Raw genomic sequence first — 13916 nt, 5'->3', positions numbered from 1 at the left:
ATACTCTCAGCAGCCAATAATTCACTGCACAAAATCATTTATTTTACTCGTAAAATACGCACAAGCAAATCGTTATTTGCCTTTTATTTCCTACTGAACATAGAACTTTACAAAATGGTGAGCAAATTTAATTTCAATTATCTACTTGCAGTTCCCACAATGCCCAGGTGAATTATATAGATCGCACTGGTCAATCAATCAATACATTTTTGATAATTTTCACAAAACTATGATCATGGCCCTCAGAATATTTTGTTGTATGAATAGACCTTATGTAGCCCTGGCCCTCGTTGTGTTCTGTCTTACGGTTTGTATTTCCACAGTATGAAGGGAAGATCTTATGGATTTATGAATGAACCGCTAGTTTTAAAATCTTCCCGGTCTACTGGCATTTGTTATGACATCCGCTTCAAACATTACAATGCTCATGATAACTTTCATTAACTCTAAGTAAATCCACTTGACCAGACAAGGTCTATACCTGAACATGCAATATATTAAAAGAAAGAAAAGAGCTGCTGGTTTTAAATAACAAAACCCATTTTATTTTTATTAATTTTATTACTTGAATGAGGGTAAGTTTAATAAAAAAAAAGCAACATTTTGAACAAAATGCTGAGAAAATTGTTCTTCTTCATATGTATTTTGACCCGGAGATTGTGTACTCATCCAGAAGATGTGTAATAGCGCCCCCTACCGTATAACAGTAAAAACATGGATTGCTGGAAAATTCAGTCACCATCTATGTTTCCATCCGACATTGCGAATTTAACTTAAGTGCAAAATTGGAATATCGCTTATAGCATTTGCGAATAAAGCACCGTTTTCATCTAGTGACTCGAAGAGAAAAAAAAATAAAAAAAATCACTTCCTGGTGCTAAATATCACTAAGAAATATGGAAGTTGCTGCAGGAGAAGCCACTGTATATAACAATTTCATATATCATAAATGACTTGCACCTCAGAGCACAACGCTCTGAAACGCAATAAAGTTATCCTGCTTTTGGAGGCAGATGCTGCTGTTCGAGAACGCAGTCGTGTTAGACAGTTCTGGGAGGGAATTACACTGAACCACTCTGACGACAGACTTTGCTCGGGCATTTCAAAACAACCAGAACAACAAATTCATAAGCTGTGCAACGAGACCGGTCCGCTGGCAAGTCCAGTTATGCCGTCTCATCGCAAAGTCGTCAAACACTGCTCAAATGTAGCATTCGTCTTGAAGGTGTGTGTGATGCATCATGGTTAAACATCGATTTTTTGATAAATTCATGAAACTGCCTCTGAAGCCAACACAGTAACTATGCATGCGTTATATAATTCTAGCCTGCATGCCTGAATATTACTTTGATGAGAGCTAACACTGAAAATAGGTCAACAGATGGTTGTGGTGTGGTCCAGGTACACGGTCATCATTACTGGTGAAGATAGATGTGGAGTTTGCCTCAAATAAGTCAGTCTAACAAAAAATTATAACCAAGAAAACCCCACCAATTTATTTGTACTAGACACAAGATCTTGTAGTGGCAGCCAATTATTCATTGCTCGTTTGCCTTGTTATTTGTTGATCAGTGAAAAACAGGCCAAATCACTGACCACATAAACAGGAACAACATGATCAGAAGATGGCCAGTGTCCAGTTCCTGCACAGTCAGTAGCTGGAAGAGAAAGGTAGCTGGCATATGTCACCATATTGGATACGCTTCTCAGATCGAGAGCCTTTTCGCAGGAATAATCTCTCTACAGAAACTGAACGCATGACTGTATTTCTCAGCGCCTTCACATCTTCACTAAGCAAGCATTAGACTGCATGATTGTTTCTGTGTGGCCTAGTTTCCGTCTCTGATGTGTCTTGAAAGCTTCAAGCAGATCCAGAGGCAGAGGAACAGAAACACACACACACACACACACACACACACACGTCCATTTAGTGAAAAGCGCTGTGGAATTGAGGGTTCGCCCCGTAAAAGGAATTTCTGTGACAAGCTGTGTTTTCAAGTGCATTTCATCTCTCTTTGCATGAAAGTCCCAACTGTAGTCTGTTTGAGAACCTACTAGTATAGATGCACATTTTTATTTATCTCGAACACCATCTGGCAAGTGGTCTGGCACTTTGCTGCCAATGTGAAATCCCTCTTTTTTATGCAGTCACAAAAGGAAAGAATCACCGGCACTAAAAGGGGAAGTTAGCTGTCATTCAAATGCACACTCAGTTGGCAACTAAAAATCAAAAAAAGTTACAAGCATGCAATAGCAGACTCTATATCTCTAGTCACTATCACAAGTTTAGTGGTGTTTGCTGAGTAAAGCATCAGATTGTGCTCTTAGCAATGGATGATTACTTGAAGAGTTACAATTGCTCACCATTTCTCTGTCACATATTGGAATGCGACATTCTGACATTAATCATCATGAAGCTCACCATGCGAACGTAAACATTGAGTATTTTTGATCGACATTAAAGTTGCGATGTCTTTTCTTCTCTATTGTGATGTATATCTGAGTGAAACGGCTTTTGGAACAAATGTAGGGCAGGGCTTTGATTTTGTCTGTGGGGAATTGATTGGATGGTTGTAGTTTGCTATTGGTGGATCTCTTGTGATTGACAGGTTATTGCCCCGCCCTCATCATCTGAGAAGAGAAGAGTTGCAAGAGGGAGGGGAAGTTATTGTGATTCAAGATTATGAGACATGAATTAAAAAAAAAAATATATATATATATATATATATATATATATATATATATATATATATATATATATATATATATATATATATACACACACATACATACAGTGCCCTCCACAATTAATGGCACCCCTGGTAAATATGATCAAAACTGGCTGTAAAAAATAAATCTGCATCGTTTATCCTTTTGATCTTTCATTCAAAAAATGTGCAAAATTCTAACCTTTCATTGAAGTAAAAGAATTGAAAGTGGGGGGAAATCACATTATGAAAAATGTTTTTCTCCAAAACACATTGGCCACAATTATTGGCACCCCTAGAATTTTTTACGAGTAAAATATCTCTGAAGTATATTCCCAGTAATATTTACCTTTTTTAGTACACCAGGGTGACTAGGAACATGAAACTGTCCAGCTATGACTTCGTGTTTCACAGGAGTTTAAATATGAGGAAACACAAAGGCCAAATCCCCTTAATCATCCATCACAATGAGTAAAACCACAGAATATAGTTCTGATGCGTAGCAAAAGATTGTTGACCATCACAAAATAGAAAGTGGCTGTAAGACAATAGCTAAAGAGTTGAAAATCCCCATTTTGACCATCAGGGCAATAATTAAGAAGTTCCAATCAACTAAAGATGTTACGAATCTGCCAGGAAGAGGACGTGTGTCTATACTGTCTTAATGCACGGCGAGGATGAAAGTTTGAGTGGCCAAAGACTCTTCAAGGATCACAGATGGAGAATTGCAGAGATTAGTTTGAGTCTTGGGGTCAGAAAGCCAAAAAAAAAAAAAACTAAAAATAAACCCTACATCCCCACATGTTGTTTGGGAGGGTTTCAAGAAAAATCCTCCTCGCTCCTCCAGAAACAAACTCCAGCAAATGTAATTGTCAGACATGACTGGAACTTCAAACGGCACAGGGTTCTGTGGTTAGATGAGACTAAAAAAAAAATAGCTTTTTGGCAGCAAACACACTAGATGGGTTTGGTGAACACAAGGATAAAAAGTACCCCATGTGTACAATTTAATATACCGTTGGATCTTTAATGTTGTGGCCATATTTTTCTGCTGGAGGTCCTGGACTTCTTCAGATACATGGCATCGTGAATTCTATCAAATATCAACAGATAAAAAATCAAAACCTGATGCCTTCTGCTAGAAATCTTATAATGGGCCGTGGTTGGATCTTCCATCAGGACAACAATCCAAAACAAACATCAAAATCAACACAAAAATTTGTTGCGGAGCACAAAATGAAGCTTCTGCCATGACCGTCCCAGTCCCCTGACCTGATGAGTGGGCTGAACTGAAGAGGAGAAGCACAAACATGGATCTGGGAATCTGAAGGATCTGGAGAGATTCTGTAGGGAGGAATGGTCTCTGATCTCTTGTCAGGTGTTCTCCAAACTCATCAGGCATTATAGGAGAAGACTCAGAGCTGGTATCTTGTCAAAAGGAGATTGCAAAAAGTATTTAATAAAAGGGTGCCAATAATTGTGGCTAACGTGTTTTGGAGAAAAACATTTATTTCATAATGTGATTCCCCCCCCCACATTCAATGCTTTTACTTCAATGAAAGGTTAGAATTTTGCAAATTTTTTGAATGAAAGATCAAAAGGATAAACGATGCAGTTCAAAAGATAAATTCTAAGAAGATTGTGAAAATTTTCCTAAGTGCAATTCCTGCGTTAAACAGTAGATGTTGACCATCCTCATTCAAATTAGAGGAGAGACAGCAACTTGTCTTTCCTAAGACACAAAATGAAAGTGAATACTGCAAAAAGATGTTGATATGAACTAATAGCACAACAAAGATGATGCATTGATGCAGCATATAAACCAACAGCACATTGAGAAGATCCAGTCACCTCTCTGTCTACACGTAAAAAGCTATTAATAGGCCAAACCACACTGGTTTGCAGCCCGGCACGCGGCTTCGAGTGCAAGAGTCACGGAGATCACAAGGTGTTGTTACAGAGCCGGGTATTTTATTTATTTTACTCTCTCTCTAAATGTGTACATGGATTTTTTTAATCATTTGTTGATTATTGTGGCATATTTTTCTAAATGAATTCAAGATTAACTCTTGCAAGTGTAATACAAATTATAATAAATAATATTAATAATAGTGTTGTCACGTACTGGAATTTCTAACTTTGAAATGATACCTTGAAAAATATTGATATTTTGATACCATTTTTGATACCACAGGGAAAACTGCCACATATACTGCGATGCTGATCTTTCTTTCTTTCTTTTTTCATCTCATTTTTTTTATAATTTGGGTAATGATGTTGCAACAGTTTACACACAGCACAGGGAGGCTTTATCTGAAACTTTTAACTAAATGTACACAAAAAAAAAACAAGTAAACAATCAGTAATAAAATAAGAAAAAAATAAACACATTGCAAACAATAGCACAAATAAATACAATGGAATAAAGCGACAAATGAAATAAGCACAGCTTTAAGTTTTTCAGGTGGGTCTAACAGTTGTGTCAAAAATGACACCAAGGGTTTTACACTTGAAGGGTTTGTTTGTTTGTTTGTTTGTTTCCTGGAAGCAACCCCAGATGATCATTAACGTCCTTCACACATCCCTTTTTACTAAATAGAATAAACTCTTAACTTCATTCAGCTGAAGAAAACTGTTTGCCAACCTTTACTTCACCTCAGCCAGACATTCATAATGAGAATGGATAGAAAATTGCTCTCCATGTTTCACTGGAGGATACATTTGAGAATCATTAGCATACAAATGAATAATGAATGCCATGTTTATCAAAAATTGTTCCTAATGGAAGCATATTAAGGGAGAACAAAACTGGTCCCAAAATTGAGCCCTGAGCAACCCCACACATTAGGGGCAACGCAACAGAAGAAAAATAGCTCCCTATACTAACTGAGAAAATGCTAATTGTTTCAAAGTAGCTTTACAGAAAATCATGACGTCAATGTTTATAAAATCTCAATATCTTCATGCCCTAAAGTCACATTTAGCAGATTAGAGCTGAGCGATGATACAGTTTACATTTTGCAATGATGTAAGCGATAAAACAATTGAGATATTATAAATGCCAATAAAGTTGGCCATACTTATAGCTGGGTGATAATAAAGTTAAAATATATTATAGTTGAGATTTGCTATATAGTATATATCGCTTTATGGGATTGTACTGTATGTATGCAAATAAAGTTGGATATATGTGGTTATAAAGTTTTATATATATATCCCTATTTATATACAGAGCTGTGAGATAGATTTGCTATATAATATTGTTTTTATGCGAGTATACAGTATGTACTCAGGTAAGTAGGATGTATACAGTACACGGTTGACGTTAACCCACTGTCCGTTGAGAAAGAGGTATCCTTTTGACAAGCATTCAATATTTCCTGATCCAGCCAAGCAACTGCCATTGAGATGAATGTGAGTGTGTATAGGTAGTACAACTCCAGCTGTTTTAAACCCAACTGCACAGCACTCCATGAGTAACCCGAGGCATCATGATCAAAGATCCAATGGTGATGACAGTTCATTGCTTAACCCTTGCATGCTTTAAAAAAAAAATAGATATTTGACCACTAGGCTTCAACTCCACCACATGGTTTATGATCCCATACTAGCATATAATTCTGCTGTAGAACAAAGCTGGATGTCCTAAATACTTTTCCACAGTATCAGCAACACACAGCTCTGGATATCTGGCATCCAATGTTCTCATGTTCAGGCAAATGGCACAGCGGTTCATCTCACAAACCCAACAGTGCTGTCTGGGAGATACGCACAACTCGTCTCGCGGAGGGAGAAGAGCGCTTTGAAGTGCTGACACACAGTTCCCTGTGATTAAACTGGATTGGACAGAAATTTAAATTAAATTTCCAGCCAGTTTCAGAAAAGAAAGGGCGTCTTAAAGCCGTATCAGAGAGTAAGGAACAGCACAATAAATGGAGAATAGAATATGATAGCAAGTGGGAAAAAATGCAGTTAAATATTACCGTTTTGGCTGTAAAAGAAACTTACCTCTACAAATATGAAGCATGGTATGATGGAGTAACTACGGTGTGTATTATCTGAAGCCATTTTGCATCAATTCAGTTTAAGTTCCACAATTGGCAATCTAAAAGAGAAGGAAGTAAAAAAAATAAAAAATTAATAGAGCATTTAAGAAAAATCATGAATTTACTACCATTCTGTGAAATGCACAAACAAAAACAGGAGAAAGAATCTTTAAAATACAAAATTTGTACACTACTGTTCAAAATGTTGGTGCGGTACGATTTTTTTATTTAGTTTGAAACCAAAACTTTATACATATGTATATATTTATTTAGCAAATAACACATTAAAATGATCAGAGAGACAGCAAAGACATTTATAATGTTACAAACGTGTTCAAATAATCATTTTGTTTTGAACTTCTATTCATTAAAGAATCCTGAAATAATCTCAGTTTACACAAAAATTTGCATCAAATCAGCATATTAGAGTGATTTCTGAAGGATCATGTGACACTGAAGAATGGAGTAATGATGCTGAAAATTCAGCTTTGATCACGGGAATAAATTGCAATATATTAATTAAATAATATATTCAAATAGAAAACAATTATTTTAAATTGTAAGGAAATTCCTGAGAAAACCCGTGTCTTAGAAATGCTAATTCTCCTCTGGGTTTATGGCTTCAAAACTTCACAGCTCTACTGAATTGACTACTTAAATTGTGGTATTCTGACCAAAACTGTGCGACTGAGAGTGACTAAACTGCTAATATTGCACAGCAATTGAGTGTCTTAAAATGAATTGTGGAATACACAAACAGTATATGCCACAACCAAAACAAATATGAGTTCACAACAAACACCCCGAGGACCTGAAAAAAGCAGCCAGAAAGAGTTTGAGGATTTCAGGCTCTTGAAGGGCATCCAGTCAGTGGAAAGGAAACAGAACAAAGACACAATGACAGATAAAAGACTTTAACTGTGCAACATTCTCATTAGAGCAAAACAAGGTTAAACAAACACACTTTTTCTGATTTTCTTTTCATACATCATTCATACATACACACACACACACACACACACACACACACACACACACAGAAACATTTTTACACAGGAAATGTATAATGCAAATGTGCTGTCTCCTAGGGCAGCAATCAAAGCAGAAATGTGTATTATTTTTATGTCAAAATGTTTTCTCCTATCCCAGCTTAATCTGCAGTAAGACATTAAAGTTTATTCTCAGAAAAGTCTAAACACTGGCATTGTGGCACTATCTAAACGTTGCTCTGGTTGAACGTTTGAACCAGCCGTTTGAACACATGGCGTAGGTTTGGGGTGGAAATATTTGGACCCGTTTACACCCGGTCCCCTCATGCATTTCCTCTGTTGGGATATCTATCCGGTCGTGAAAAGACCAGGTGTGAATGCCCTCCGAAACGCTCAAACCACTTCAGGAGGTGATCTGAAACCCATTCCAGACGAAACTGGACAAGTGGAAATGCATCTGGTTGTTGAAACCACATATGTGAATTTTACTCCTCCCAAAATGTTAAAAAAATGAACGAGACGAGCAGATGAGTATCTCTTCAGCCAGCCAAAGCACAAACTGCCGCAAATAATAACTGGAAGTAAGATGCGAACACTCAACACACAATTATCTTCATTATAAGTAATTAAACTAAATTATCTTACCAGTGCTGATACCACTCTATCTCCTTTTACGGTCTTTGATCTTGAAATTAGCTGATGATAGATAAAATGAAGCTCATTTCTGTTGCTTTGGTTGACGTGAACTCAGTTAAATTTGCATACAGCATTGGAAATTAAGATCGGATTTTGTTTGCAAATGGATCCATTTTAACAAATCAGGGGCCGTATTCACAAAGAATTTTAAGGCTAAAAGTAGCTCCTAACTGGCGAATTTAGGTGCAACTCCTAAAAATAATGGGCGTCACTCGTAACTTTAGGACTCCTAATTTTTTGGACTAAGAGTAATTCACGAAGCATTTTAGCCCTAAAGTAGCACCTAAGCCTGGGACAGCTTAAAAGAAGTCGAGAGGACTGCTAACTCACTGAGACCTATTCACAAACCGCTTTTTGTGGCATTTCACGTTGTGATGTTTTGAAATGCGTATGCGGCGGCTACAGGAGCTTCAATCGCGAGGGAACTAGGGATAACTAGGGATGCAATAACGCCACCAACAACAACCAAAACTAGGCTACTCATTGCATGTAAACTAATTGTAACGTTTCATTGTGAATCAAATTAAAATGTTCTTCTCTTTGCAAATGTAGGCAGAGGCATATAGTGACAGATTAACTCAATAATGTTGCAAAGATACTGCATCAATCCATATGTTTCATTAGGCTACTAGGCAATTTGTTTTGCCTTACTCTTTATTCCTTTAGGCTATTTATTCAGTTATTCATCATCTTCCGTCCTTCACACTACTTGTGTAGCGCACGCATTCTCAGACCTGTCACTCATCATCGTAGGGGAGGTGTTTGGAATCATTCCCGCGTTACAATCATCAGCCAATCAAGGTGGTCACTTCAGTCAAGCTCGTGCATGAGTAATGACGTCATCCATAGCAACAAAGACTCACTCTTAGTTTAGGAGTTGTCATTTTTCTTTACTAAGAGTAGGTCTGAAAGGCGTTGTGAATAACTTTTAGGAGAAAACTCCTAGCTAAAATCTTTTAGTGCGATTTAGGAGTACTCCTACTGGTAAGATAAAATGCTTTGTGAATACGGCCCCAGATCAGTAAAAAAAAAAGCATTAAGTGACAGGTGTAAATGGGCCCTTTGACTAACGGTGTAAATGGGCCCTTTGACTAACGGTGTAAATGGGCCCTTTGACTAACCGATGGAAGACTAGGAGACTGTTTGGGGAACTTGTTTTAAATCATTTATTGTTTTTGTAATTCCATTATAGTGGCAAAGAAATCAACAGTCTCCACCAACCTGAGGTAAACTTCCATCCTATTTGAAAGGACAGGAGGTAGTTGGTGGGTCAAGCTCTTGTGGCTGAGACAATGACCAGCGAGTTTAGGATCCAAACTCTTTCCATAGCAAATTTAAAGCCACATATCAGAACTGCCAATTGTTTTCCATGGAGACTCTGTAACTGAGTACCTCTATATGATTTCTAGAGCAAATACACATCACACACATTCACAATGAACTACTGCATCATAATTCAATGTATTACAAATGTTTGTGCTGCTCCTGTACTTTCGTGAGCTTCATGTGAAGTTGTTCAGTCTGCCACCTCTCTTCTGAATAAACAATGGCCTAAAATGTATTTAGACACCACCGCCAATGCTCCATTTCCAAAAAACTGCCCCCGAAACAGCCCGAGACATACGTCACAATAGGGAAGAAAAGACTAATCGCAACTTCCCTTTCATGACGACTTTAAGCCACATTTCAACATGTCTGAACGTCATTGCTTTAGATATCAAAATATCAAAACATCAAAACAAGTGCCATCTTTTAGGTGGAAAATAACAACCCTGATCAAACACACCTGAGCAAGCAAAAAAAAAAAAAAATAAATAAATTATTATATATATATATATTACTAGAAAATCACAGGTAAGTAAATTTGATCAGGGTTTGAGCAGTGGCCCTCCAGGACCAGATTTGAGGAATCCTGGTGTGGGATTTACAAAATTTTCACTCACTAACTACTACTTAATTTCACAAATAATTACAAAGAAAGGACAAATAACATATTGGATTAAATCTGAAATTTTCTTACAGCATACTATGGACATCCCTGTTTACCCATCTATCCACACATGAAAGGCTTTACCAAGTCCTGAATTTTCTCCACCCCATAATGGTCACTCAAAGAAACAACCAACCAACATTCCTGGAAATAAATATGCTCTTGTCATGGAGCAGTTACATATTTCTCCATCTGCTGTTCTTGGAAAAACTGAAGCCCTGATCACACTTTAGCCTGTGCTGAATTGCTGCATCAATGCAATACTAAACATCCTTTCATTCGGGCCCAGACAATGATTCATGATACTAATACTTCCATCAAACTGACTTTGCTGTAGGTCCAACACCTCCGTCAACGTGACGGTCTTGCCAACACTTGCCACTTGGGTCTTGTTTCCCTCAAATCTAGCAGATCTGGAATAGTGCATTTCCATTTCTTACTGCTAGCGTCGCTTATTCACCTTGACATTGTCAAATGCTTGACATCTCAATGGACATTGTCAAATTGTTCACAGCTTTCAAGACACCTGGGAATAAGAGTGGAAAAATATATTTTGGTAAAACAATCGCTTCTTCTGAAACAACCCACATATCCACATAAATAAACCTCATCTACTACCACGATATTTTGTTACATAGTTATACATTCAATTTAACTTTTAAATGAACAATTTTCTCCCTTCTGATTTCTGTGGCGAAACAACACAGTATTGTTTTGCTTTGAGCAATTCCAATGTTACAGTTACAGTGAGTGTACCTGCAGTGATAGCGTTACATGTACTCAAAAAAATATCGGTATCGGTATCAACCAATATAAGTTCATTTTTAATGTTATCGTTATTGGTCCAATAAGAACATTTGGCCAATATATTAAAGCTGATAAATAATGTATTATTTTCCTTCAGCTGAGACACTTCAGATGCACACTGTTCGTCATGATGGATTTGATTTGCTTGAAATATGACTGGAATCACTTCAAAAAGGAAAATACAGTAAAGTGCAACATGTGCTGTCAAATAGGCTGCATAAAATTATAATAAGAATATTATAATTGTGTGCTTGGGACATGGCTTTTAATGGTGAGAGTTTTGTTTTTGTAATCAGGCTCTCAAAAATGTTATAAAATTTGGATTTAGATTTATCGGCCAATATATCGGTTATCGGCTTTCAAATATAAATTATTATCGGTTATCTGTATCACCAAAATTTTCATATCAGTGCATCCCTACTAATTACCAATATACTGAAGCTTTTCTGCATATAATAACAACAGCAGGTAGGCTATAAAAATGAGAAATTTGCTTGCAGAGATTTTACCTACAACTCCAAAAAAAATTGAACAAAGTCAGATCGTATGATTCGAGTTTCAGAGCGTATTCTTCATTCTACAGCAAGACTCACTGACAGCAAGAACGTCCTACAAATCATATATTCAAATATGTCGCCCGAGCAAGTAAGTACTGTAGGATTTTTGACTGGTGCTACATGAATACATTTCACAGTACCTGGATTTTGAGAGCTTGTCAAAGAAGCCTTCTGAAATGTAAGGTAGGAGCAGAGCAGCATCCCAAGGACTTCTATGAATCCGGACAGCAACTGCTCTGCAAGTCCTATCAAAACACAGTTGAATGGACTTGAAAGAAGATCTATGATGGCCACTTAAAATCAAAAACACACCTTCAGGAGAAGCTAAACCCTAATAGTCCATCTTCACAAAGTGCAAGCACATTGTCAGAACAGCAAGGCTTGAAGTCTTACATTGCCAACTAGTTAGATGTTGTCTCTTGATATATCTCTGATTGATGGAAAACAGCTGCATTCATCAAACTGTTCCTTAAAGGGATAGTTCGCCCAAAAATGAAAAGTAGCCCATGATTTACTCACCCTCAAGTCATCCTAGGTGTATATGACATTCTTCTTTCAGACAAAAACAATCAGAGTTATATTAAAAAATGTCCTGGCTCTTCCAAGCTTTATAATGGGATTGAATGGGTGTATGTCTTTGGAAGTCCATCAAAGTGCATCTATCCATGATTAAAGTGCTCCTCTTAGGGATAATAAAGGCCTTCTGAACTGAAGCGATGCATTTGTGTAAGAAAAATATCCTTATTTAAAACTTTATCAACTAAAATAACTAGCCGTGTGGGATGCACTTTTATCATGGATATCTATCCATCTATCTATCATAATTATCACTTTAAGTTTTATCCAATACTTTTCCATGTCTTACTTTTACTTTGAAGCTCTGCTGTGCTGTGTGGGACTTTATTTGGCAAAAAAAGAATAATGCAATGTTTTGTTTTGAAATATGCTGTGAAGCTCTGAAACACTTTATTTAATAAATAATAAAAATAAAAATGCAGCATTATTGTATTTATATTAGGATGCACCGATATGAACATTTTGGCTGATACAGATAACCGATGATAATCTATATTTGAAAGCCGATAACCGATAAATTGGCTGATAAATCTAAATCCAAATTTTATATAATTTTTGAAAGCCTGATTACAAAAACAAAACTCTCACCATTAAAAGCCATGTCCCAAGCACACAATTATAATGTTCTCATTATAATTTTATGCAGCCTATTTGACAGAACATGTTGCACTTTACTGTATTTTCCTTTTTGAAGTGATTACAGTCATATTTCAAGCCATTCAAAAGCATCATGGCGAACAGTGTGCATCTGAAGTGTCTCAGCTGAAGGAAATAATACATTATTTAGCGGCTTTAAAATATCGGCCAAATTTTCTTTTTGGGCCGATAATCATAACCTTAAAAATGAACATATATTGGCCGATACCGATACGGAGGCCGATATATATCGTGCATTCTTAATTTATATTAATTAACTGCTTTTTTCATACTTTTCAAAATGCAAAAATAAAATAAAACTGAAAACATAGAATTTGTAAAAAAAAAAAAAAAAAAAAAAATAGGGCTTTTGTCAGCATTTATGACATGTTTGCGAATAACTAATAGAATAACTAATTTCATACATTTTCTAGATATTTATTCATTAGACCCAAAGTGTCTAAAGGCAATTTTTTTTTTCAACTTAAGTGTAGCTCAGATTTCCATCTGTGGTCATTTGGTCCTCTTCACTTGCACACATTACTATTGTATGTGTATGAAGGATTTGCACTTGCCTGTGCCAAACTTGTTGCAATGATGCTATTGTAGGGTATTGTGGGTGGATGTTAGAGCATTGCTAGGTTGTTGTTTACCGCCCCAAGTCGAAAGAGTCCACCCACAAGTCTCTATCGCTTGGGGTCCTTCCTTCAGACCAAGTATATGAGTTTTTCTGCTTTATCATCCATAATTCCAACTGCTTAGCATTAGAATTAGCATCAGAACCCCTCTCTTCAACAAGCCACACAATTTGAGCCATCACTCATGTATAGCAGGCCGTTTCCAGGCATAGGCAAACTAGGCAGTCGCTAATGGCATCACAAGCTGGAGGGGGTGCCTATAAGTTCCTCAAT

General features: G+C 36.8%; 1 protein-coding gene across 2 annotated transcripts in view; it reads right to left on the bottom strand.

Moving 5' to 3' along the window:
• The window catches only part of plppr1 (phospholipid phosphatase related 1), a 66535-nt gene that overhangs the window by 36682 nt on the left and 15937 nt on the right, over positions 1-13916 (bottom strand). The window contains exons 2-3 of one of the 2 annotated variants that reach the window (XM_081353506.1): positions 11934-12038; positions 6717-6813 (exon numbers count right to left, since the gene is read on the bottom strand). In XM_081353506.1, the coding sequence (XP_081209632.1) occupies positions 6717-6776 (60 nt within the window). In that variant the 5' untranslated portion in view covers positions 6777-6813; positions 11934-12038. The remainder of the gene's footprint in view (positions 1-6716; positions 6814-11933; positions 12039-13916) is intronic. The other variant, XM_081353505.1, reaches the window with a different exon arrangement.

Source organism: Scardinius erythrophthalmus (genome assembly GCF_964197995.2).
Source record: "Scardinius erythrophthalmus genome assembly, chromosome: 23".
Lineage (NCBI taxonomy): Eukaryota > Metazoa > Chordata > Actinopteri > Cypriniformes > Leuciscidae > Scardinius > Scardinius erythrophthalmus.
The sequence above is the reverse complement of the archived record's forward strand: the minus strand, read 5'-3'. Positions and strand labels throughout refer to the sequence as shown.